Genomic DNA, 27,378 nt, shown 5'->3' with positions numbered 1-27,378 from the left:
TCCATGCGAAAGTGCCGCACCTGAACATGCTTGTTGAGAAGCTTGAGATCCAGGATGGGCCGGGAGGAACCGTCCTTCTTGGGGACTAGAAAGAGGTTTGAGTAGAAACCGCTGAACCGTTCCCGGGCGGGAACCGGAACAATTACCCCGTTGGCCTGCAGGGAGGCCACAGCCTGAGAGAAGGCGGCGGCCTTGGAGCAAGGGGGTGTGGACAGAAAAAATCTGTTTGGCGGGCTGGAAGAAAATTCTATCCTGTAGCCGTGGGAGATAATATCCCGCACCCACTGATCGGTGACGTGTTGGAACCACACGTCTCCAAAGTGGGAGAGCCTGCCACCGACCAAGGACGTTGCTGGCGCAGCGAGGTAGTCAAGAGGAGGCCGCCTTAGTGGCAGCGGCTCCTCCGGTCTTTTGAGGACGCGGCTTTGCGCGCCAATTTGGTTTACGATCCTTGGCTGCGGTAGTGGACGCGGTCGAGGGCTTCGAGGATGACCAGTTAGAGGAACGAAAGGAACGAAACCTCGATTGGATCCTGCCCTGGACAGGTTTCCTGGCCTTAGTTTGAGGCAAGGAAGTACTCTTCCCGCCAGTAGCCTCCTTGATTATGTCATCCAGCTGTTCCCCAAACAGCCTGGACATAGCAAAAGGGAGACTCGCAAGGTACTTTTTTGAGGAAGCGTCTGCTTTCCACTCTCGAAGCCACAAGATCCTGCGGATCGCGAGGGAGTTAGCGGAGGCCACCGCCGTGCGGTGAGAAGCCTCCAGGATGGCAGACATGGCGTAGGATGCAAAAGCCGAAGCTCGAGAAGTTAAGGTCTCCAGCTCAGGCATAGAGTCCCTGGTGAGGGAATGCATCTCCTCCAGAGAGGCAAAGACTGCCTTGAGAGCCCACACTGCCGCAAAAGACGGGGAGAACGAGGCTCCAGCCGCCTCATATACAGACTTGGCCAAAAGCTCAACCTGGCGGTCAGTGGGATCCTTAAGAGAAGTGCCATCAGCCACAGCCACGACTGTGCGGGCTGAGATTCTGGACACCGGAGGGTCTACCTTTGGGGACTGAGCCCATTCCTTAACCACCTCTGGTGGAAAAGGAAAACTGTCATCTGAACTACGCTTCGGAAAACGTTTGTCAGGACAGGCTCTGGGTTTGGTAACAGTGGCCTGAAAGCTGGAGTGGTTAAAAAAAACATACTCCTAGCTTTCTTAGGTGAGGTAAACTGGTGTATCTCTACCAGAGAGGCTTGTTCCTCAGACTCTGGTGGGTTGAGGTTCAGTACGGAGTTAATGGACGCAATCAAGTCACTAACATCCGCATCTCCCTCAGACAAGTCAATGGGGTACATAGAGGTAGCGTCTGAGCCCACAGTAAACAAGTCCTCCTCGCCCTGCACCTCGGCACGTGAATCAGAGCCGTGGGAAGAGGAGGGAGAAGGGTCCCTGCGTCTCCGTTTAGGGGGACGGGGTCCTGGGACATGCTCTGAGAGCTCTGCAGAGCTAGGAGCAGCCGAAGCACCCTGTGAAGGGGGCTGATGCATGGACAGCAGTGTCCGGGAAAGCTGCCCCATGGAGTCGGCAAAAGACCTGGAAAGAGCTTGCGAAAAAGATGCTACCCAAGCCGGGGGTTCAGCCACCGGGGCCAAAGCAGCCGGAGGGACCCCTGCGGAGGCTCCAGGCTGAGACACAACCGTGTTAGCACAGGCATCACAATGTGGGTATGTGCTTGGCTCTGGCAGAATCAGCTTACAAGCAGTGCATATAGCATACATGTTTGCAGCCTTGCTCCTAGTGACAGACATGCTGCTGATGGTGGAGGCTCTGCAGCCAGAATACACTCCTGTAGAATGCCTGAGAGTGTAATAAAAGTCCACAACCAGAGGTTGTGGCTTACCAGCCCGTGCTCTCTGTGTGCCCTCCGGATTCCACCGCTCCCCTGTGAAGCGTTAGCCTTCCTGATAGAATGCAGCTGCAGCATCCAGCGCCCTCTAGCGCAAGAACGCTGAGAAAATGGCGCTGGGAGAAAGAGGGGGGGCGTGTATAAGCCCAAGAGCGGGAAAAACGGAGGGCAGAGAGATACAGGACGACATACAGGGGAGGGGACATCTCCCCAAGGAGGAGTGCCCTCCCCTCTGCTGGCCGGGCGGTGGGCGGCGCTGTATGCAAAACATGCAGAGAAGCCAAAACCGAAACTAGGCCCAAACAGAAGCCGGGGCCTAGATTTAACAATGCGGCCGACGAGCAGGCACCTTCGGCGCGGTTCTCAGGGGAAATCCCCAGAATCGGCCGGAATTTACAGTAACGTTAAAACACATACTGTCCCCCTAATAAAAGTACCCGGGACCCCTGAAAAACGTCTCTATACTTAGCTTTGAGACGCAGGGCCATGTCCCTGGAGAGGGGGGTAAACGCTCCTTCCAGCAGGGACCAGACAGGGCTGCGGATGGAGACCGGTCTTCTGCAAGCAGAGAGGACCGTGGAGGCTCCCACTTCAACCCAGAGCCTCTTAGAGGATGTGAAGGAGCGCGGCATGTGAAGGCTCCAGCCTTATAAAGTCAACCTTAACAGCACCGCCGACAGAGTGGGGTGTGAAGGGACATGCCGGGAGTCCAGACTGGACCCGCTTTTCTTCCAAATCTTTAAAAAAAAATAAAAATGAGAAAAAAATATCAGAGAATGCAAGTGTGTGTTCCTCCTGAAACACAAAGTGTTGAACTGGATAGATTGTCATCCAGGGAGTGTATATAGCCCGGAGGGAGGAGCTACACGTTTGAGTGTAGTACTTTGTGTGTCCTCCGGAGGCGCTAGCTATACACCCCATGGTTTGGGTCTCCCATGGAAGGAACGATAAAGAAATCTGTTTGGCGGGTGGATAGAATTCCATCCTGTAGCCATGGGAGATATAATCCCGCCCCCACTGAACGGAGACGTGTTAAAACCATACGTCGCCAAGTGGGAGAGCCTGCCACCGACCAAGGACGTTGTTGGCGTGGCTAGATAGCTCGGAGGAAGCTGACCCAGTGGCAGCATCTCCTGCGGTCTTCTGAAGACGCAGCTTCGAGCGCCATTTGGGTCTATGAACCTTGGCCGAGCTAGTGGACGAGGCCGAGGGCTTAGAGAACGATCAGATGGAGGAACGGAAACAACCGAAACCTCAACTGATTCCTGCCCTGGACAGGTTCCCTGGTTTAGGTTTGTGGCAAGGAAGAACTCTCCCCGCCAAGAGCTTCCTTAATTTCATCCAGTTGGTTCCAGAGAGACTGGTCCCAACAAAAGGGAGCCCAGCAAGGAACTTCTATAGAAGTATCTGCCTTCCATTTCCGAAGCCACAGGAGCCTGCGGATAGCGAGGAAAGTAGCCAAGGCCACCGCCGTGCGGTGTCCAGCATGGCAGACATGGCATAGGATAAAAAGACTGAAGTCTGGAAGTTCAGGCAACCGTTTCGGGCATAGAGTCCCTGTGAGGGAATGCATCTCCTCTAGAGAAGCAGAGAAGGCTACAAAAAAACCGCACTGCTGTAAAGCTGAGGAGAACGAAGCTCCTGCCGCCCCGATACAGATTTGGCCAGAAGGACAACCTGGCGGACTGCAAAACCTTAAGTGAGGAGCCATCAGCCACTGACATAACGGTCCGGGCTGAGCCACCTGAGGTGAATGAGCCCACTTCTTGACCACCATTGGTGGACAGGGAAAAAAAAAAGAGAAAATTTTGTTACTTACCGTAAATTCTTTTTCTTATAGTTCCGTCATGGGAGACCCAGACCATGGGTGTATAGCTACTGCCCCCGGAGGACACACAAAGTTACTACACTCAAAACGTGTAGCTCCTCCCTCCTAGCATATACACCCCCTGCTAGCCAGTCCTAGCCAGTTTAGTGCAAAAGCTGAAGGAGGACATCCACCCACAAGAAGAGACAGAGTAAAATCCGGAAGAACCGGAACCTCTGTCTACAACAATAACAGCCGGTGAAGACACACGGAACAAGAAACCTGCCAACAGGCAATAGGGAGGGTGCTGGGTCTCCCATGACGGAACTATAAGAAAAAGAATTTACGGTAAGTAACAAAATTCTCTTTTTCTTTATCGTTCCTATGGGAGACCCAGACCATGGGACGTTCTAAAGCAGTCCATGGGTGGGAATAAACAGACAACTGAGAAGCAGGCAAAACCTAACTTCACAAATGGGCAACAGACGCCGGAAAGATGCGTCTGCCCAAGCCCGCGTCTGCCAAAGCATGAGCATGCCTTGGGTAGTGCTTCGAAAAAGTATGCAGACTAATTCGAGCTGCAGTCTGACAGACCTACTGAGCCGTAGCCTGGTGCCTGAAAGCCCAAAAGGCGCCGACAGGTCTGATCAAATGTGCTCTGATCCCCGGCGGGGAAGGCACTTGAGTACACTTGTAGGTCTCGGAAATGGCCGACCTAAGCCAACGAACCAGGGTCGGCTTAGATGCCGAGAGACCGCTACGCTGACTAGCAGTCAGCACCAGAGAGAGGTGCATCGCCTAATAACGGCGGTGCGAGACACATAGATCCGGAGCGCCCGCACCAGATCCAGGATATGCAACGCTTCCTCAAAGCGATGAACAGGAGCCGGACAAAAGGAAGGCAGGAAAATTGCCCCGGATAAGGTGGAAGCAGTAACCACCTTAGGAAAAAAGTCCGGAGTCGGACGGAGACCACCTTGTCTTGATGCAAAAGACCAAAAAGGGGGGTGACTCCGAGAGAGTACAGCCAGAACTCTCTGACGGGAAATTATAGCCACTAGAAAGACTACTTTCTGTGAAAGATGAAACAAAGAAACCTCCCTAAGAGGCGCAAAAGGGGGGTTTCCAGGAACCGGGAGGACCGGATTAAGGTCCCAGGGCTCCATAGGCCGCCGGAAAAGGCGGAATGATGTGAGATGCGCCCTTAAAGGAGCGCACCGGAGCCCGCCGGACGATACGCCGCTGGCACATACTGACAGAGCCGAGACCTGTCCCTTAATGAGGGATAGTCCTAGCTGTAGACCGGACTCTGGAAGGGACAGGAGGGTCGGCAAGGCCAAAAAGGTCAAAGGACACTTTGGAGCTCGAGTCATAGCGGAGATGACTTCAGGAAGGATACCAGAAGTCGCCAAGATCCAGGACTCAAGAGCTACGCCGTCAATCTGAGAATCCAGAATTCTGACGGAAAAAACGGACCTTTTGAGAAAAGGTCTGGACGGTCCGGAAGATGCCATGGCAACCCAACGGACAGAAGGAGCAGGTCAAAGTACCAAGCCTGCCTGGGTCAGTCTGGAGTATGAGAATGACCCGACGGCCCCCTTTACTGATCTTGCGCAGGACTCTGGACAAGAGGTAGAGGGTGAAATACGTAAAGAGACGAAGCTGGGATCAAACATGAACCAGTGCGTCTACCGCAAAACCTGAGGATTGTGGACCACGGTTGGACAGCTGAAATAGTCTGCCTCGCAGTTTTCACATCTAGGATGTGGGCTGCGGATACGGTGGACTAGGAGTCCCTTGTCCACTGAAGAATGTCGAGCCGCCAAGATTGCCAGGCGGCTGAGTGTCCCGCCCTGGAAGCTGATGTAGGAAAACGCTGTCACGTTGTCCGACTGGACTCGAATGTGCCTAGCCGCCACCAGATGGTGAAGGCTTAGAGAGCTAGAAATACAGCTCTGATTTCCAGCACATTGATCCAGAGGGCTGATTCGGACAGAGTCCAAGCGCCCTGCGCTCCACGGTGGAGATATACTGCTCCCAAGGCGGATAGACTAGCATCCTGGTGAGGATCACCCGGGACGGGGCCAGGAAGGAGCGTCCCTGAGACAGAGTGGCCGAAGCCACCACTGAAACGAGCCCCTGGTCAGTGGCGAAGCCACCACCCCGTGGAAGGAGGGAGTTCGCTTGTACAGCGGAAAACATCCAGTCTCAGAGGACGCAGGAGAAACTGGGCAAGGAATCGCTTCCATTGACGCCACCGTCTGACCAGCACCTGTATATGGTGTCTGGTAGAACGACGTCGACCGCCAGCGGAGGGACTACTGATCGACTAAGAGCAGCTTCACAAGTGCCGACAGAGTCTCGAATTGCGTCCCTGAGAACCTCTGGTTCGAAGTCAGAGTGGACTTGGACAGAATGACAAGCCACCCGAATTGGTTAGAGTGGCGAGAGTGAGCGAAGCACTCTGCTAAGAGTCAGCACTGGATGAAGCCCCGACAAGAAGGCCGTCCAGGGCAAAAGATCACTGCCAATCCCTAGGGGTGCAGGACCCTAATCACAGCTGCCCCAATGAGAATACTCAAGGGGCCGTGGCTAACCCCAAGGGAAGAGCCACGAATTGGACCACTCCGATTGTCAAAACGTAGTCAACGCTGGTGTGAAACTGCGATTGACCCCTGCAGATAGGCATCTCTGATGCCGATGGCTGCTAGGGAATCTCCTTGGGTTCTTGATTGATCCGGTGAAAAACACATGGAACAAGACCGAGACTCCATGTGAAAACGCCACACCTGACTATGCTTGAAAAGCTAAAGATCCAGGTCGGAAGGCACCGCCCTCTTCGGGGACTAGGAATAGATTTAAGCAAAAATCTCAGAACCGTTCCCAGTCGGAAACCGGTACAATTACTCCATTGGCCTGCAAGAAATGCCACGGCCTGTGAGAAGGCGGCGGCCTTGGAGCCGGGAGGAGTTGACAGAAAAAATCTGTTTGGCGGGTGGACAGAATTCCATCCTGTAGCCATGGGAGATATAATCCCGCCCCCACTGAACGGAGACGTGTTAGAACCATACGTCGCCAAGTGGAGAGAGCCTGCCACCGACCAAGGAGGTTGTTGGCGTGGCTAGATAGCTCGGAGGAAGCTGACTCAGTGGCAGCATCTCCTGCGGTCTTCTGAAGACGCAGCTTCGAGCCATTTGGTTCTATGAACCTAGGACGAGCTAGAGGACGATCAGATGGAGGAACGGAAACCACCGAAACCTCAACTGATTCCTGCCTTGGACAGGTTCCCTGGTTTAGGTTTGTGGCAAGGAAGAACACTCCCCGCCAAGAGCTTCCTTAATTTCATCCAGTTGGTTCCGAAGAAACTGGTCTCACCAAAGGGGAGCCCAGCAAGGAACCTCTATAGAGGCATCTGCCTTCCATTTCCGAAGCCACAGGAGCCTGCGGATAGCGAGGAAAGTAGCCAAGACCACCGCCGTGCGGTGTCCAGCATGGCAGACCTGGCATAGGATGAAAAGACTGAAGTCTGGAAGTTCAGGCAACCGTTTTGGGCATAGAGTCCCTGTGAGGGAATGCATCTCCTCCAGAGAAGCAGAGAAGGTACAAAAAAACCGCACTGCTGTAAAGCTGAGGAGAACGAAGCTCCTGCCGCCCCCATACCGACTTGGCCAAAAGGACAACCGGGTGGACCGCAAAACCTTAAGTGAGGAGCCATCAGCCACTGACATAACGGTCCGGGCTGAGCCACCTGAGGTGAATGAGCCCACTTCTTGACCACCATTGGTGGACAGGGGAAACACAGTCCGCAGAATCACGCTTCATGGGAAGCGACTGTCAGAGCGGACCCTGGGCTTGGTCACAGGGGCCTGAAAACTGGAGTGGTTAAGGAACACACGCTGTGTTCTCCTAGGTAAGTTAACTCCGGCGGATTGAGGTCCAGTACAAAATTAATGTACCGTGGGATCCTTATAGAGGTGCCGTCAGCCACTGATACAACTATCCGGGCTGAAAGTCTGGACACCGGAGTGGCCACCCTTGGCGAATGAGTACACTCCTTGACCACCTCTGATGGGAGGGGGAAACAGGCAGCAGAACCCCGCTGTGGGGTCTGCAGGACAGGCTGTGGGCTTGGACGCAGCGGGCTGAAAACTGGAGTGGTTAAGGAACACACTCCTCGTCCTGTTAAAGGTATACTGACGCCTTTCTGCCAGCGGGGAATACTCCCCTGATACAGGCGGATGGAGGTCCAGTACAAGTATAATGGACGCAATCCAATCATTCGCATCTGCGTCATCTACGGACGGATCAATGTACATAAAGTAGCGTCCGAGCCCCTGGTAGAGACATCCTCCTCGTCCAGTGAGTTAGCTCGTAATCGGAGCTGCGGGACGGGGAGGACAGGGGACCCTGCGTCTCCCTGTCAGGAGGACGGGGTCTGAGCCCAGAAGGAGAGTCCCTTGTGAGCTTTGCTGAGCGAGCGGAAGCAGAAAACGCCCTGAGAAGGGGGCTGCATGCTCAGCAGATGCCGGGACAGCCGACCCCTGGAAATAGTATTCCCCCAGGGGTCAGCCACCGAAACCGGAGCAGCTGGAGGGACCACTAATGAGCCTCCAAGCTGAGGGGCCACAGTGGTTATGAGCTCGGTACAGCCGCACGAGACTACCTGCAGTATAATAAAAACAGTCTGCAGCCTCGCTCTGTGAGACATGCTGCAGAGGTGGGGGCTCTGTCTAGAATGGCCCCCAGCATATATAAACGGATAAAATAAGCAGCTGCACAAACCGGAGGTCGTGGCTGCAGATCGTTTAAACAGACATGTCTGTGCCCTCTAGTCCCTCAGCCCCGGCCCCCACTTGTCACAATGTGGAATCTCTGTGCCTCTGCAGGCACAGAGAACGCTGAGAAAATGGCGACCGGAGCGAGGAGAGGGGGCGGGGCCTACTCTGAGAGCGGCAAATGAGGTAGCCAGGGGAGGGAATCCTTCCTTAGTGAGGAGTGTCCCTTCCCTTGTGCTGCACAGCCGCTGGGCGGAGCCACACTGTCCCTCTGCCTGACTGACATGCAGAGACAGTGGAAACCGAAACTAGGCCTCAGGCGAAGCCGGGGCCTAGAGTAAAACATGCGGCCGGCGTGCAGGCACCATCGGCGCGGTTCTCCAGTGAAAACTGGAGAACCGGCCGGAAACGTTAACACCAAACATAAAACACACTCCCCCAATAATAAACATAAAGGACCCCTGGAAGAAGGGAATTTTGTTACTTACCGTAAATTCCTTTTCTTCTAGCTCCAATTGGGAGACCCAGACGATTGGGTGTATAGCTACTGCCTCCGGAGGCCACACAAAGTATTACACTAAAAAGTGTAAGGCCCCTCCCCTTCTGCATATACACCCCCCGTGGGATCACGGGCTGCTTCAGTTTTAGTGCAAAAGCAAGAAGGAGGAAAGCCAATAACTGGTTAAACAATTCAATCCGAAGGAACATCGGGGAACTGAAACCATTCAACATGAACAACATGTGTACCCGAACAACCAAAAATCCCGAAGGAACAGGGGCGGGTGCTGGGTCTCCCAATTGGAGCTAGAAGAAAAGGAATTTACGGTAAGTAACAAAATTCCCTTCTTCTTCGGCGCTCCATTGGGAGACCCAGACGATTGGGACGTCCAAAAGCAGTCCCTGGGTGGGTAAATTAATACCTCAAGTTTGGACTGTAAAAACAGCCCTTCCCTACATGGAGGCAACCGCCGCCTGCAGGACTCTTCTACTTAGGCTGGCATCCGCCTAAGCGTAGGCATGCACCTGATAACGCTTGGTGAAGGTGTGCAGACTCGCCCAGGTAGCCGCCTGGCACACCTGCTGAGCCGTAGCCTGGTGCCGTAATGCCCAGGACGCACCCACGGCTCTGGTAGAATGGGCCTTCAGCCCTGATGGAACCGGAAGCCCAGCAGAACGGTAGGCTTCAAGAATTGGTTCCTTGATCCATCGAGCCAGGGTGGATTTGTAAGCCTGCGACCCTTTGCGCTGACCAGCGACAAGTACAAAGAGTGCATCCGAGCGGCGCAGGGGCGCCGTGCGGGAAAAGTAGATTCTGAGCGCTGTCATCAGATCCAACAAATGCAAATCCAATTCATATCGATGAACTGGACGAGGACAAAAGGAAGGTAAGGAGATATCCTGACTGAGATGAAAGGGGGATACCACCTTAGGGAGAAACCCCGGAATCAGGCGCAGCACTACCTTGTCTTGGTGAAACACCAGGAAGGGAGCTTTGGATGACCGCGCTGCTAGCTCGGACACTCTCTGAAGAGATGTGACCGCTACCAAAAAGGCCACTTTCTGTGAAAGTCGAGAAAGTGAAACATCCCTCAGAGGCTCAAAGGGCGGCTCCTGGAGAGCAATTAGTACCCTGTTCAGATCCCATGGGTCTAACGGCCTCTTGTACGGAGGGACAATGTGACAAACCCCCTGCAGGAACGTGCGTACCTGAGGAAGTCGTACTATGCGCTTCTGAAAGAATACAGACAGCGCTGGGACTCGTCCGTTAAGGGAGCCGAGCGACAAACCTTTTCCCAAACCAGATTGCAGGAAGGAAGGAAAAGTAGGCAATGCAAATGTCCAGGGAGACACTCCCTGAGCAGAGCACTAAGATAAGAATATCTTCCACGTCTTGTGGTAGATCTTGGCAGACGTCGGCTTCCTAGCCCGTCTCATGGTGGTAATGACGTCTTGAGATAATCCTGAAGACGCTAGGATCCAGGACTCAATGGCCACACAGTTAGGTTCAGGGCCGTAGAATTCAGATGGAAAAAACGGCCCTTGGGACAGTAAGTCTGGCCGGTCTGGTAGTGCCCACAGTTGGCCGACCGTGAGATGCCACAGATGCGGGTACCACGACCTCCTCGGCCAGTCTGGGGCGACGAGGATGGCGCGGCGGCAATCGGAGCTGATCTTGCGTAGCCCTCTGGCAACAGTGCCAGAGGGGGAAACACATAGGGTAGCTGGACCTGCGACCAATCCTGAACTAAGGCGCCTGCCGCCAGAGCTCTTTGATCGTGAGACCGCGCCATGAAAATCGGGCCCTTGTTGTTGTGCCGAGACGCCATTAGGTCGACGTCCGGCCTCCCCCAGCGGCTACAGATTTCTTGAAACCCGTCCGGGTGCAGAGACCATTCCCCTGCGTCCATGCCCTGGCGACTGAGGAAGTCTGCTTCCCAGTTTTCTACGCCCGGGATGTGAACTGCGGATATGGTGTATGCTCTGTCTTCCACCCACATCAGAATCCGCCGGACTTCCTGGGAGGCTTGCCGACTGCGTGTTCCGCCTTGGTGGTTGATGTATGCCACCGCTGCGAAGTTGTCCGACCGAATTCGGATCTGTTTGCCTTCCAGCCTCTGCTGGAAGGCTTGCAGGGCAAGATACCCTGCCCAGATGTCCAGAACATTGATCTGAAGGGTGGACTCCTCTGAAGAGAGTCCTTGCCCGTCTGAGAAAGGGGTACGTTCCTGTCTAGGGACGTCGACTTCCCATCCCATTGGCGAAGAATGTCCTATAGAAGTGGACGCAGATGAAAACTGCGCGAAAGGGACTGCCTCTGCATGAGGCGTCTTAAGGGGTGTGACTGGCCGTGAAGGAGAGACTGCACCCCCGTCTGTAGTGAACGCCGTATGTCCAGCGGGAGCTGCACTATCGCTGAGAGAGTGTGAAGCTCCATGCCAAGATATGTCAGCGATTGGGTCGGTGTCAGATTTAACTTTGAAAAGTTTATGATCCACCCGAAACTCTGGAGAGTCTCCAGCGCCACGTTCAGGCTGTGTTGGCATGCCTCTTGAGAGGGTGCCTTGACAAGTAGATCGTCCAAGTAAGGGATCACAGAGTGACCCTGAGAGTGCAGGACTGCTCCCACTGCTGCCATAAACTTGGTGAAAAGCCGTGGGGCTGTCGCCAGACCGAAGGGCAGGGCTACGAACTGAAGATGCTCGTCTTCAATAACGAATCATAGCCAACACCGGTGCTCTGGAGCAATCGGCACGTGGAGATAAGCATCCTGATGTCTATTGACGGTAGGAAATCTTCTTGAGACATTGAGGCAATGACGGAGCGGGGGGATTCCATCCGGAACCGCCTGGTTTTCACGTGCTTGTTGAGCAGTTTTAGGTCCAAAACGGAACGGAAAGAGCCGTCTTTTTTTTTTTTGGTACCACAACCAGATTGAAGTAAAAACCGTATCTTGTTCCTGAGGAGGAACAGGGATTACCACTCCTTCTGCCTGCAGAAGAGCATCGGCTCGGTCGGGAGGTGAGGAAGTTCTGAAGATCTAGTCGGAGGACGAGAACAGAACTCTATCCTGTACACGTGAGACAAAATGTCTCTCACCCACCGGTCTTTGACCTGTGGCAGCTAAATGTCGCCAAAGCGGGAGAGTCTGCCACCGACCGCGGATGCGGAGAGAGAGAGCTGAACGTCATGAGGAAACCGCCTTGGTAGCGGTTCCTCCGGCTGCCTTCCTTGGGCGTGATTGAGCCCGCTAGGAATCTGCGCCTCTCTGAGCCTTTTGAGTCCTTTTGGACGAGGACAATTGGGACCTGCCCGAGCCTGGGAAGGACCGAAACCTCGACTGTCCCTTCCTCTGTTGGGTGTTGTTTGATCTGGGCTGGTGTAAGGAAGAGTCCTTACCCTTGGATTGTTTAATGATTTCATCCAATCGCTCACCAAACAGTCTGTCACCAGATAATGGCAAACTGGTTAAGCACTTTTTTGGAAGCAGAATCTGCTTTCCATTCCCTCAACCACAAGGCTCTGCGTAAAACCACGGAGTTGGCGGACGCCACTGACGTACGGCTCGTAGAGTGCAGGACAGCATTAATAGCGTAAGTCGCAATGCAGACATTGCGAGGTTAAGGACGCCATCTGCGGCACAGATGTACATGTGACAGTGTCTACGTGCGCAAGACCAGCTGAAATAGCTTGGAATTCCCGTACGGCTGCGAATGCCGGAGCCAACCGACACGCCGATAGCTTCATAGACAGAATTCAACCAGAGGACCATCTGTCTGACAATGGCATCTTTAAGTGAAGTCCCATCTTCCACTGCAACTATGGATCTAGCCGCAAGCCTGGAGATTGGGGGATCCACCTTTGGACACTGGGTCCAGCGCTTGACCACGTCATGGAGAAAAAAGGATAACGTGTATCCTTAATACGATTGGAGAACGCTTATCTGGATAAGTGTGGAGTTTCCGGATTGCTTCTCTGAAGTCAGAGTGGCCGGAAAAGTACTCAATATACGCTTGAGATACTGAAAAAGGAATTTCTCCTGCTGTGAAGCTGACTCCTCCACCGGAGGAGCTGAGGGAGAAATATCCAACATTCCATTGATGGACGCTAGAAGATCATTCACTATGGCGTCACCATCCGGTGTATCCGGATTGAGAGCGGTCTCAGGATCAGAGTCCTGATCAGCTACGTCTGCCTCATCATACAGAGAGTCCTGCTGGGACCCTAACCAGTGATGAAGCCGAGTGCCGCTCCCAGCGAGCTCGCTTAGGCTGTCTGGGACTGTTGTCAGAGCCTGCGCCCTGGGATGCATGGGACCCCCCCGGAGCACTGATTTGTTCCAAATGAGGGTGGCCAGGGAGCATTGTATCAACATTGCCCATGGTCCGTCTGGACTGCAAAATCTCTAAGATGTTAGTCACAGTCACAGACAATCTATCAGCCGAAACTGCAACTCCGTCCCTGTCCCTGGACAGGGTTCACAGGTGGTTCCTTTGGCCACCTCTAGCAGAGACCCCGGCTGACCAAGTGCCACAGGGGAGCATTGCACACAATGGGGACAGTGGAACCTGCAGTACAAGCAGCATAGAAAGCCTGTGCCTTGGCACCCTTGCTTTTTTGCTGCTGTTGTCTAGCCATCTAGAAGTATATAGCCAAGAATAGCGACCGTACAGTGCAATGTATAGCATACAAGCAGAAAGTACAAATGAACACTTCAGCACATGCAGTACAAGCAGCATAGAAAGCCTGTGCCTTAGCACCCTTGCTTTTTTGCTGCTGTTGTCTAGCCATCTAGGAGTATATAGCCAAGAATAGCGACCGTACAGTGCAGTGTATAGCATACCAGCATAAAGTACAAATGAACTTAGTGGGGTCAGCACTTCAGGTGCCGCTTACCGCCCGCACAAAAGCGGGTGTGTGGTCGCCCGAATCCTGTGACTGGTTGCCCAGAGCTTGTCTCCCTTCTCCAGCCCAGACTGCGTGCAGGAATGGCTGCCGGCGTCTTGTGAAGAGGGGCGGGCCGTGGGCGTGCCCCAGACAAGAGCGGGAAACTGGCGTCCCACTGTGTCCAGTGAAGGGGGCTGGAGAATGCAAAGCAGACTCCAGCTCTCGGCGCTGACTTTCTGTACAGCGTCCCGCCCCTCCCCTGACTGGCAGGGCTGGGGGCGGGAACGAAGCGAAAACTAGGCCGCAAAGCCGGGGACTCGAGTAATAAGCGCGGCCGTCCTTGTGCACGGCCAGCGCGGAAGTCCCCGGCGCACCACAAGTCCCAGCCGCGCCACAGTGTAAAACACCCCGCAGCGGCCGGCGCGGCAGTTTCTAACACATAAATTCACTCAGCTAAGCTGCAGTGAATAATAGCACAAGCGCTCTGCGCTGTTGTCCCCGGCGCACTAGCACTCCCAGCAATGCTGGTGTGTGTGTGCGCGATGTGTACGGGGACACAGAGTACCTTAATGTAGCAGGGCCCTGTCCCTGACGATACCCAGCTCCATATCCAGCAGGTTCTCCGGGTCTGTGGATGGAGCCCGGTCTCAGTGCCTGGAGACCGGTAAGATCCCACTTCACCAGAGCCCTTCAGGGGGATGCAGAAGGAAAGCAGCATGTGGGCTCCAGCCTCCGTACCCACAATGGGTACCTCAACCTTAAACACCGCCGACAAAAGTGGGGTGAGAAGGGAGCATGCTGGGGGCCCCATATGGGCCCACTTTTCTTCCAACCGACATAGTCAGCAGCTGCTGCTGACTAAAAACAGTGGAGCTATGCGTGGATGTCTGACCTCCTTCGCACAAAGCATAAAACTGAAGCAGCCCGTGATCCCACGGGGGGTGTATATGCAGAAGGGGAGGGGCCTTACACTTTTTAGTGTAATACTTTGTGTGGCCTCCGGAGGCAGTAGCTATACACCCAATCGTCTGGGTCTCCCAATGGAGCGCCGAAGAAAGACCACTTTCTGTGGTAATAACGTCTCATATACTTAGCTTGTGAGACGCAGGTTGCCAGGTTCCTGGGGGGTGATAGCTCCGTCCAGCAGGATCCTGCAAAAGGGCTGCGGATGGAGACCGGTCTCCTGCAAAGCAGTGAGAACCGTGTTGGCTCCCACTTCAAGCCAGAGCCCCAGCATGGGATGGTGAAGGAGCGCGGCATGAGAAGGCTCCAGCCTTGGAAAATCAACCTTAACAGCACCGCCGACACAGTGGGGTGAGAAGGGACATGCCGGGAGTCCAGCTGGACCCGCTTTTCTTCCAAATCTTTGATCCAGAAGGAAAAATCAAAAATCAAAATCAGAGATGCATGTGTGTGTGATCCTCCTGAAACACAAAGCATTGAACTGGCTAGGACTGGCTAGCAGGGGGTGTATATGCTAGGAGGGAGGAGCTACACGTTTTGAGTGTAGTAACTGTGTGTCCTCCGGGGGCAGTAGCTATACACCCATGGTCTGGGTCTCCCATAGGAACGATAAAGAAACAGTCCTCAGAATCACGCTTCATGGGAAGCGACTGTCAGAGCGGACCCTGGGCTTGGTCAAAGTGGCCTGAAAACTGGAGTGGTTAAGGAACACACATTGTGTTCTCCTAGGCAAGGTAACTCCGGCGGATTGAGGTCCAGTACAAAATTAATGTACCGTGGGAACCTTATAGAGGTGCCGTCAGCCACTGATACAACTATCCGGGCTGAAAGTCTAGACACCGGAGGGACCACCCTTTGACCACCTCTGATGGGAGGGGGAAACAGGCAGCAGAACCCCGTGTTGGGGTCTGACAGGACAGGCTGTGGGCTTGGACACAGTGGGCTGAAAACTGGAGTGGTTAAGGAACACACTCCTTGTCCTGTTAAAGGTATACTGATGCCTTTCTGCCAGCGGGGAATACTCCCCTGATACAGGCGGATGGAGGTCCAGTACAAGTATAATGGACGCAATCCAATCATTAGCATCTGCGTCACCTACGGACGGATCAATGGTACATAAAGTAGCGTCCGAGCCCCTGGTAGAGACATCCTCCTCGTCCAGAGAGTCAGCTCTAATCAGAGCTGCGGGACGGGGAGGACAGGGGACCCTGCGTCTCCCTGTCAGGAGGACGGGGTCTGAGACCAGAAGGAGAGTCCTCTGTGAGCTTTGCTGAGCGAGCTGTAGCAGAAAACGCCCTGAGAAGGGGGCTGCATGCTCAGCAGATTCCGGGACAGCCGACCCCTGGAAATAGGGGATTAGCCAAACCAGGGGTCAGCCACCGAAGCCGGAGCAGCTGGAGGGACCACTAATGAGCCTCCAAGCTGAGGGGCCACAGTGTTTATGAGCTCGGTACAGCCGTACGAGACTACATGCAGTGCATAATAAAAACAGCCTTGCAGCCTCGCTCTGTGAGACATGCTGCAGAGGTGGGGGCTCTGTCCTAGAATGGCCCCCAGTATATATAAACAGATAAAATAAGCAGCTGCACAAACCGGAGGTTGTGGCTGCCAGATCGTTTAAACAGACATGTCTGTGCCCTCTAGTCCCTCAGCCCAGGCCCCCACTTGTCACAATGTGGAATCTCTGTGCCTATGCAGGCACAGAGAACGCTGAGAAAATGGAGACCGGAGCGAGGAGAGGGGGCGGGGCCTACTCTGAGAGCGGCAAATGAGGTAGCCAGGGGAGGGAATCCTTCCTCAGTGAGGAGTGTCCCTTCCCTGTGCTGCACAGCCGCTGGGCGGAGCCACACTGTCCCTCTGCCTGACTGACATGCAGAGGCAGTGGAAACCGAAACTAGGCCTCAGGCGAAGCCGGGGCCTAGAGTAAAACATGCGGCCGGCGTGCAGGCCGGAAACGTTAACACCAAACATAAAACACACTCCCCCAATAAATAAATGTATAAAGGACCCCTGGAAAGACCACTTTCTGTGGTAATAACGTCTCATATACTTAGCTTGTGAGACGCAGGTTGCCAGGTCGTGTTGGCTCCCACTTCAAGCCAGAGCCCAAGGGATGGTGAAGGAGCACGGCATGAGAAGGCTCCAGCCTTGGAAAATCAACCTTAACAGCACCGCCGACACAGTGGGGTGAGAAGGGACATGCCGGGAGTCCAGCTGGACCCGCTTTTCTTCCAAATCTTTGATCCAAAAGGAAAAATCAAAAATCAAAATCAGAGAATGCATGTGTGTGTGTGACCTCCTGAAACACAAAGCATTGAACTGGCTAGGACTGGCTAGCAGGGAATGTATATGCTAGGAGGGAGGAGCTACACGTTTTGAGTGTAGTACTTTGTGTGTCCTCCGGAGGCAGTAGCTATACACCCTTGGTCTGGGTCTCCCATAGGAACGTTAAAGAAAGAACAAGGTACCGTATTTTTCGGACCATAAGACGCACTTTTTTCCCCCCAAATGTTGGGGGAAAGTTGGGGGTGCGTCTTATGGTCTGACTGTGGCTGCGGGGAATGAGGGTGCTGCGGTGGAGCGGGTCATCAGGGGCACGAGCAGGCTACTATAGCAGCCTGCCGTGACCACGTGTGCCCGCTCATTACATATGCACGCCCATCCTCCCGCCCATTTCTCAGCGCAGAAGCCGGCGCTGACAGGTGGGCGGGAGGACGAGCGGGGACGCGCGCATAGTAAAGAGCCGGTCCACATGATCACCCCTGGCAATTACAGCCTGGAGTGATCATGTGCGGCTGTATTCACTGCCCCCCGCACATCATTATCAGCGCGGGGTGCAGTGAATCAGTACACTCACCCGTCCCCGTGTGTGGAGCCGTTTCCCCGCAGCACGCGATGTCTTCCTGTCTGTGCCGGTCAGCTGATCTGTGCTGATCAGCTGATCGGCACAGACAGGAAGACATCGCGTGCTGCAGGGGAACGGCTCCACACACGCGGGTCAGCGGCGCAGAGAGGAAGATGATCGGTGCTGGAGGGAGTGAGGAAAAGGTGAGTATAAACGTTTGTTTTTTTTTCTCTGTGCTATAGGATACAGGCCATATACCAGGATGGTATATGAGCACGATGGGGGCATATAGCAGGATGGGAGTATATGAGCAGGAGGGATGGGGGGTATATGAACAGGATGGAAGTATATGAACAGGATGGATGGGGGGTATATGAACAGGATGGAAGTATATGAACAGGATGGATGGGGGGTATATGAACAGGATGGGGGTATATGAACAGGATGGGGGTATATGAACAGGATGGGGGTATATGAACAGGATGGGGGTATATGAGCAGGATGGATGGGGGGTATATGAGCAGGATGGATGGGGGTATATGAACAGGATGGATGGGGGGTATATGAACAGGATGGATGGGGGGTATATGAACAGGATGGATGGGGGGTATATGAACAGGATGGGAGTATATGAACAGGACGGATGGGGGGGTATATGAACCGGATGGGGGGTATATGAACCGGATGGGGGGTATATGAACCGGATGGGGGGTATATGAACCGGATGGGGGGTATATGAACCGGATGGGGGGTATATGAACCGGATGGGGGGTATATGAACAGGATGGGGGGTATATGAACAGGATGGGGGGTATATGAACAGGATAGGGGGTATATGAACAGGATGGGGGCTATATGAACAGGATGGGGGCTATATGAACAGGATGGATGGGGGCTATATGAACAGGATGGGGGTATATGAACAAGATGGGGGTATATGAACAAGATGGGGGTATATGAACAAGATGGGGGTATATGAACAGGATGGGGGTATATGAACAGGATGGGGGAATATGAGCAGGATGCTGGTATATAAGCAGGATGGGGGTTTATAGCAGGATCATATACAAGGCAGGAGGATCATTACCAGGATGGGGTACCTTAGTAGAGAATTTGGGGACATTACCCCCATAACAGTGTCAGCAGCAGATCCTCGCCCCATAACAGTGTGTCATGACCACATTTTTTTGCTTAAAGTTTTATTTTCCTATTTTCCTCCTCTAAAACCAGGGTGCGTCTTATAGTCCGGTGCGTCTTATAGTCCGAAAAATACGGTAGTTTCACTAAAGAGATTAACTACCATGGGATCCATGGAGGGGAAAATGGACCCTTTGGAAAACAATTCTTCCACAGATTGGGAAACTAGCTTCAAACTTCCTTGAAGAAGGCACCTGTCGATTTAGGCATTTCCAGTTTATGTTTTCACGATTAAGAGAGCAGATCTGTTGTTGACGGGCTGTGCAGACAGTAGAGAACCGCTTCCTGGGAAGGGCAAACAAAAGAGTCTTTGACCTGGAGGATGTCTTTTAATGTCCGAATAAGGGCGTAGAAGACCCAAGCCAACTTAGAATTGTGCTCAAATTCAGTCTTACTCTGAGGTCTTCCCTGGGAATTTGTACCTGTGTAGTGAAGGAAATGGTATCAGCTCTGTCCTGGGAGGGATCCAGGGAAACAGAGGAGTATTTCTAGAAGGAGATCCTACATCTCTTTCGAGAGCATATGTTGAGAGGGGGAAAATCCTCAAGCTACACTTCAGATGAAGACCTGTTTGGGAGAGAGCACTGACGAAAATCTGGGCTGGCTGGGGCTGCAAAGACAAACATAGAATGAGAGAGAATGGCCCAGTTACTTATGGCCTGGGTGATATGACCTATCCATGGGGTTTTGGTTACTAAGAGGGATATGAGGAGTCATGAGCAGGCAGAGAGTTAAGAGACTACCAAAGAGGGAGCATGGCTGACTCCCTGGTAAGCGTTTGTCATGGTGCGAGCAAACAAAATAGGTGACCAGTTTGATAGGAAGCATATCTTCTCACCTACCGGTTACTCAAGAAAGATCATGAACTGGAAAACCAACTAACTCTATTTACAAATTATCTTGGCGGCAGAGGGGTGGATAGAGCTATAGACTGGAAGTTTCTGATGCAGAGAAGTCACCAGGAGATTCAAGCCCATGGTGGAAGGAAAAGAACCTTGGAAACAGGGGCCCTCCCACAATAAACAGCACAAAAAGCACTGACTGACATTTAAAATCTCACTCTCTGACATCATTGAGAAAGGAAGAGGGGGTCAGAAGAGGAGTCGGTCCACCCAAGGGGATGAGGTACAGCCCAGGGCAAATTAAGCTGCCGCCTCAACTAGTTGGGTCTCCATGTGATGGATATTGGTGCAGTTGGCCAGAAGAAAAGAAAGGGGACCAACTGCGTGAGCAGGGAGAAAAGGAAGGCGACGGCAGAAAAAAAACAAAACAGTGTAAAAGGTACCAAAAGATGGTGCTCAACACTGCAAAGGTGGGCGCAAAATAAAATACAAGACCTAAAGCAGGAAAGAGCGCAAAGGAGAAAAAAAAAAGAAAGGGACATGCCCCCTCTAAGAAAAAAAAAAAAGACTACAAGAGAGGGAACGCATGTGGGGTGGAGTAGTGAGTGGTATGAATTATACACAACCTTCCTATGACTTCAGTCTTAGCGTGGTCACTTCCTCTGTGACCTCTCATGATTGTGGAGTCACGAGTATGCCACTGAAGCAGCAACGAGGCAAGCGTGACTGGCGGAGATGTGGCATTCACAGGAAGTAGACTACTGTGGAAAGCACGAAGTGTGCCTCCTGAGGTGAAGGAAAAGGTGGAAGACAAATGCACTACCTGGGTACAATGAGGAAAAAAAGAAAAAAAAAATGGCAGAACACCTGATACAGTTCATGTCTGCCTCCTATGATAACTATACTAAACTGAGCTGTCCAAAGTGTAATTAGAAGGTAAATCCCATCATGCGGAGCCAACACCTATTTTTTCCAACTAGTGTTGAGCCTCCCAGTGGCAGAGCCTATACCCACCATGGGGACCAGGTAGATCTGCATAGTTGCTCTCTCACCTCCGTTTGCTGTTCTGGGAGTTTCATATTGTCAAATATCCGAAACACAATACGGAACAAATCGTGCCACCAGTGATTCTCAAAGGTGTGCCCATAACTCTTCATAATCTCAAACATGACAGTGAGGCCTCTGCAAAGGAATTAAGAAAATGTTATGATGCCAACACAGAATTATATAATATATTTATTCATTACATTACATACAATGGCAACACTGTCCCCTATCAGTATGTTTTTTTGGAGTGTGGGAGGGAACCAGAGTACCTGGAGGAAACCCACGCAAACACGGGGAGAACATACAAACTCCTTGCAGATGTTGTCCTTGGTGGGATTTGAACCCAGGACCCCAGCGCTGCAAGACTGCAGTGCTAACCACTGAGCCACTGTGCCGCCCTATATAAATGGTTTTATGTTCTTTACGTCTTGTGGATTCACAGGACAACAGCAGCAACAACTGAACTGAATGGAGAACAAGCTCAGAGCATCCTCAGCCTATAAGTTGAAATAAGGCTGCAGACTGGAAAGTCCGCACTGCAGGTCAAATCGCGAGAGAATATTTCTTTAGAGACTGGATGAAATTTATTCATGTCCCATCCACTTTGCCCTCAAACCTGGACAGTAAGGCTATGTTTGCACGTTGCGTAATTACATGCAGTTACGCTGCGCTTTGTAGCGCAGCGTAACTGCATGCGTCCTGCGTCCCCTGCATAATCTATGGAGATTGTGCAGGGGCCGTGCGCACGTGGTGTCTTAGAGCGCAGCGCTTCGACTGCTGCCCGAAGCGCGCGTTCTAAGAAGTGACATGTCACTTCTTCCGTGCGCTTTGCCGGCAGCCCCTGCTCTGTCTATGGCAGGAGCTGCAGGCAGAGCGCATGGAATCTGCTTTTTTTTCTTTTCACTACGGACATTTTCTGCAGCGATTAGAAGCGCACGTGTGCTCTTCAGATCGCTGCAGAAATTTCTGCAGTGACTGTACGCAACGTGCGCACATAGCCTAAATTTACAGCATTATTCACTTTGTGATTGTAGTCTAAAGGCCAAGACACACAACGAGGGACAATGTCTTCATGGTCGCCTATAAATTTGCTTTCTTACAGCTGAACTTTAACCAAAATTGTTTTTTTTTAGGAGAACAAAAATGGTGGCCCTAGGGGACTTTTTTCTGAATTTGCAGCACCATTTATTCTATTAATTATTGACTATCTCAGCTGCCTCTTCTCCTTTACATATCATGAGTTAAAGGGAGCAAAATATTACCATTCACGGAGGACATTCATTATACAGCTTCTCAGGGTAAAAAAAGCTGTCATACATTACCTTGTCCGTACATCCAGTTTACACCTGTTGATGATGCAGGAAAGCTCAAAAAGGATGGGAAACCAGCCACGGACCCAGACCCTGTCCCCAGGGGCCACATTCATGTCATCACTGGTGTACTCTCTAAGTGCCTGCAAAAGATTAAGTCCCAATCATCATTCACTAATCCAGACAATAGACCAGACAGTTAGAGAATCTGTCAGCAGGTTTTTAATCTGAGAGCTGCATGATGTAGAGACAGAGAGCCTGGTTCCAGTGGTGTGTCACTTATTAGGTTGTGTGCTGTAAGAGGGGTTGCTGATAAGTCTTTGGCTTTTTTATCTTTTTTTTTGTTTCTATGGTAACGAATGTTACATCACATGAAAGACTTGTGTCTAATTTATGTTTTCAAAATTTTGTGCTTGTTGCTTATGGCAACAGTGTTCTACGCACGCGCGAAAATAAAATGGTGGAGTCTAATGCGATATTCACAGCAACTGAGAGCAGAGGAGTGATAAAATCCTTGTTTCTGCAAGGAAAGTCCGCAAAGGATAATCATGGTGATATGTCGCAGACATTGGGGAATGCCCTTCATATTCCACAGTTAAGAACTGGGTTGCCAAATTTAAAACAGGCCACTTCAGCTCCAATGATGAGGAACGTCCTGGATGACAGAGAGTGGTTGTTGTTCCGGAGATCGTCGATGCTGTGCACAACCTCATACTGGAGAATCCACAAATTTCAGCTAAAGCAATAGCAGATATCATGGGGATTTCCAGTGAACGTGTTGGTGTCATTATCCATGAACATTTGGACATGAAAAAGCGATCTGCAAAGTAGGTCCCCAAATGTTTGACAACAGATCAGAGAAGCATGCGAGTGACAACTTCCCGGTCCATTTATCAGCGTTTCCGGACTAATAAGAACTTCCTTGATGGACTGGTCACTATGGACAGGGCCGTATTTACCATTAGGCACCTGTGGTCCGGTGCCTGGGGCGGCAGGTTGTGGGGGGCGGCATCTTCTGGCAGCAAAAAAAAAATATTTTTTTTTTTACATTTTTTTTGTGGCCGCCGAGCACAGGGAGCTGATTGACCCCGGAGCTGCCGGCGCCTGCATTTCCGGGGTCACAGGCGCGCGCCAAATCAGCTCCTTCCTCTGTGCTGCGTCCACTGCTGTGTGGACGTCACATGCAGAGCTTACAGCAGGACGCCGCGGAGGACGCCGTGGTGGAAGCCGGTGTCAGAAGAGGATACTCACGTGAGCCAGGAAGATGGCGGCGGGCACTGGAGCAGGTAAGTGGATTCATAAGGAGCGTGGGGGTGTGTCTAATGCAGAGCGGAGATCTGCGCATGCGGGGGGGGGGCAAAGGCTGATACTGGAGGGAGGCAGAGGCTGAGACTGGGGGGAGGCTGGAGTGAGGCAGAGGCTGAGACTGGGAGGAGGCAGAGGCTGAGACTGGGGGGAGGCTGGAGGGAGGCAGAGGCTGAGACTGGGGGGAGGCTGGAGGGAGGCAGAGACTGGGGGGAGGCTGGAGGGAGGCAGAGGCTGAGACTGGGGGGAGGCTTGAGGGAGGCAGAGGCTGAGACTGGGGGGAGGCTGGAGGGAGGCAGAGGCTGAGACTGGGGGGGAGGCTGGAGGGAGGCAGAGGCTGAGACTGGGGGGGAGGCTGGAGGGAGGCAGAGGCTGAGACTGGGGGGGAGGCTGGAGGGAGGCAGAGGCTGAGACTGGGGGGAGGCTGGAGGGAGGCAGAGGCTAAGACTGGGGGGAGCCAGAGGCTGAGACTGGGGGGAGGCTGGAGGGAAACTGAGGCTGAGACTGGGGGGAGGCTGGAGGAAGGCTGAGACTGGAGGGAGGCTGAGGTGGAGACTGGGGGGAGGCTGGAGGGAGGCTGAGGCGGAGACTGGGGGGAGGCTGGAGGAAGGCTGAGGCGGAGACTGGGGCAGGCTGAGGCTGGGGGGGAGGCAAAGGCTGATGCTGGTGGAGAGAGGCTGATGCTGGGGGAGTGGGAGAGAGGGGCTAATGCTAGAGACAGAGGACAAGGGATGAGGGATAGTGCAATGACAAAATCGATTGGGTGGGGGGAGTGTAAGGACTCAGAATAAGAGGGGGCAGCATTGGGAGCTCATTATGGAGAAGGGGCAGCATGTGTGGGATCAGTATGGAGTGGAGCAATGTAGGGGAGTCAATATCAAGAGTGGGGTAGTGTGTGTGTGGGGGGGTCTCAGCATAAGCGTTAGTGTGGTGGTCTTAGCATGAGTGGGGCAACATGAAGGTCTCATTATGGAAAAGAAAATTAGGAGCTCATGGAGAGGGGAAGCATGCATGGGACACTGTGAGGAGGGAGCAGCATGCATGGGACATTGTGAGGAGGGAGCAGCATATGCATGGGACATTGTGAGGAGGGGGCAGCAAGCATGAGACATTGTGAGGAGGGGGCAGCATGCATGGGACATTGTGAGGAGGGGGCAGCATGCATGGGACATTGTGAGGAGGGGGCAGCATGCATGGGACATTGTGAGGAGGGGGCAGCATGCATGGGACATTGTCCTCACATCAAAAAAGCAAATTGAATAACTAGGTCCATAATAATCATATAGTATACAACATGGAGGTTCACCATTAATATCAGAACAGCCTACAAAGAATCAGGGAGGTGTGTCAGTTCAGACCAAGCTGGAAAATATGCATGACATGGCCCACAAAGACAGCACGACTAAAGTGCATAAGTATATCAATTGCTATAATACAATCAACAGTACACAGAAATACATTGAGTATAGGTAAAACAAGATATGAACTGACACACCTCCCTGATCAGCTCTGTATATGTTTTTAAACACATCTCTGTACTTTGTGTTGCACTTTCTTATGTCCCTGCAAAACTTTTTATAAAATTGTATCTGAATAAATTTCCATAGATTTCTATAAAGAAAACATTGTTTGGTATTTAATCTGAGTAGGATCCTATGGTTGGTGATTATGGAGCTTCTTTGTAGGCTGTATTGTCCTCACATCATGCTGCTCCCTCCTCACAATGTACAGATCATCTATATATATAATTGCCTTATTCTGTCTGTCTGTCTGTCTGTCTGTCTGTCTGTCTGTCTGTCTGTCATGCTCCAAAATTGTGTCCTTACGGTGACACAAAGCTGATTGGCCGCTGGGCTCGCCATGGCCCCGCCCCCCACACGGATTGGCCGCTCGCCCAGGCTGCGCCCCCACACGGATTGGCCAGCCGCTCGCCCAGGCTCCGCCCCCCCCACAGATTGGCCTCTCGCCCCGGCACCCTGCAGGCATTGGCAATTCAGCCACGCCACGCCCCGCCCCCCTCACGCAATGCACGTTAGCTCTGGCCCCACCCCCTCCCTCCCCCCGCGCATTTCTCTAACTGACACGGCTGTCACGGAGGTGAGTACGGTACTCCCTATCCCCCCCCAACCCCCCCCCCCCCCCCCCCGGCCCCCGCTCCCAAAGGGGTGGTGTGGATACTCGCATGGTTACAAGCGCTGTCACGGAGGTGAGTACTGTACTCCCTCCCCCTCCCCCGGCCCCCGCTCCCACGGCAGTGGTGGGAGTGGTGTGGATACGTTGGTAACCATGCTCGCATGGTTACAAGCCCATCAAGGTCCTGCTGCGCCGGAAGGTCCACACGCACACACACAAACATACACACACATCAGATCACACTCACACTCACTCTCATACACACCTCACACACACCTCACATCGCATCCACATACTCACGACATCCTGGGATATCGCTTGCTTCTCGGCGGCGAAAATGTGCTGTTGTGATCTTCCAGGACCTGACGGAGGATCACATGGCCAGAAGCATGTGATATCCCCGGATGTTGTGAGTATGAGCGCGTAAGTGCGATATCGTCAGTGTCTGTGTGTGTGAGTGGATGCGATCGGGTGTGTGTGAGTGGATGCGATCGGGTGTGTGTGTGAGTGGATGCGATCGGGTGTGTGTGAGTGGATGCGATCGGGTGTGTGTGAGTGGATGCGATCGGGTGTGTGTGTGAGTGGATGCGATCGGGTGTGTGTGTGAGTGGATGCGATCGGGTGTGTGTGTGAGTGGATGCGATCGGGTGTGTGTGTGAGTGCATGCGATCGGGTGTGTGAGTGTCGGCAGAGGAGCAGGGCGTGCTGGAGGAGGCTGGGAGCAGAGAGGCTGATCATGGGGAAGAGGGAAATGCTGATGCTGAAGGAGGCTGGGATGGGAAAGCTGGGAAGAAGGAGGCTGGGAGGAGAGAGGCTGATCCTAGGGAAGGCTGGGGAGAGGAGGCTGATGCTGAGGGAGGCTGGAAGGAGAGAGGCTGATGCTGAGGGAGGCTGGGACGAGGGAGGCTGATGCTTAGGGAAGCTGATGCTGGAGGAGGCTGGAAGAACAGAGGCTGATGCTGGTGGAGGCTGATGCTTGGAGAGGCTGATGCTGGGGAAGACTGGGACAGGAAGGCTGATGCTGAGGGAGGCTGGGAAGGGGAGGCTGGGAGGAAGGAAGCTGGGAGGAGAGAGGCTGATCCTTGGGAAGGCTGGGAAAGGGAGGCTGATGCTGAGGGAGGCTGGAAGGAGAGAGCCTGATGCTAGGGACAGAGACGCTGATGCTGGGAGGAGAGAGGCTGATGCTGCGGGCAGAGAGGCTGATGATGCGGGTAGAGAGGCTGATGCTGGCGCAGCATGGCGGATGGAGCACGTTTGGGAGTGCGCAGCATGGCGGATGGAGCACGTTTGGGAGTGCGCAGCATGGCGGATGGAGTACGTTTGGGAGTGCGCAGCATGGCGGATGGAGCACGTTTGGGAGTGCGCAGCATGGCGGATGGAGCACGTTTGGGAGTGCGCAGCATGGCGGATGGAGCACGTTTGGGAGTGCGCAGCATGGCGGATGGAGCACGTTTGGGAGTGCGCAGCATGGCGGATGCAGCACGATGGCGAGTGCGGAGTATGGCGGATGGAGCATGTTTGGGAGTGCGCAGCATGGCGGATGGACCACGTTTGGGAGTGCGCAGCATGGCGGATGGAGCACGTTTGAGAGTGCGCAGCATGGGAGATGGAGCACGATGGGGGGTGCGCAGCATAGGGGATGGAGCACGATAGGGAGTGCACTGCATGGGGGATGGAGCACGATGAGGAGTGCCCAGCATGGCGGATGGAGCACGTTTAGGAGTGCGCAGCATGGCGGATGGAGCACGTTTGGGAGTGCGCGGCATGGCGGATGGAGCACGTTTGGGAGTGCGCAGCATGGATGATGGAGCACGATGGGGGGTGCGCAGCATAGGGGATAGAGCACGATGGGGAGTGCGCTGCATGGGGCATGGA

At 53.2% G+C, this 27,378-nt stretch overlaps 1 protein-coding gene across 1 annotated transcript in view; it reads right to left on the bottom strand.

The window, feature by feature from the left end:
• The window catches only part of ARFGEF2 (ARF guanine nucleotide exchange factor 2), a 179,760-nt gene that overhangs the window by 54,938 nt on the left and 97,444 nt on the right, over nucleotides 1-27,378 (bottom strand). Inside the window, exons 29-30 of the mRNA XM_075350644.1 lie at nucleotides 22,078-22,208; nucleotides 20,761-20,890 (exon numbers count right to left, since the gene is read on the bottom strand). Coding sequence (XP_075206759.1) covers nucleotides 20,761-20,890; nucleotides 22,078-22,208 — 261 coding nt within the window. The remainder of the gene's footprint in view (nucleotides 1-20,760; nucleotides 20,891-22,077; nucleotides 22,209-27,378) is intronic.

Source organism: Anomaloglossus baeobatrachus, chromosome 5, assembly GCF_048569485.1.
Source record: "Anomaloglossus baeobatrachus isolate aAnoBae1 chromosome 5, aAnoBae1.hap1, whole genome shotgun sequence".
In the NCBI taxonomy this organism is placed as follows: domain Eukaryota; kingdom Metazoa; phylum Chordata; class Amphibia; order Anura; family Aromobatidae; genus Anomaloglossus; species Anomaloglossus baeobatrachus.
Note: the sequence above shows the minus strand (reverse complement) of the source record. Positions and strands in the feature narration are given on the sequence as shown.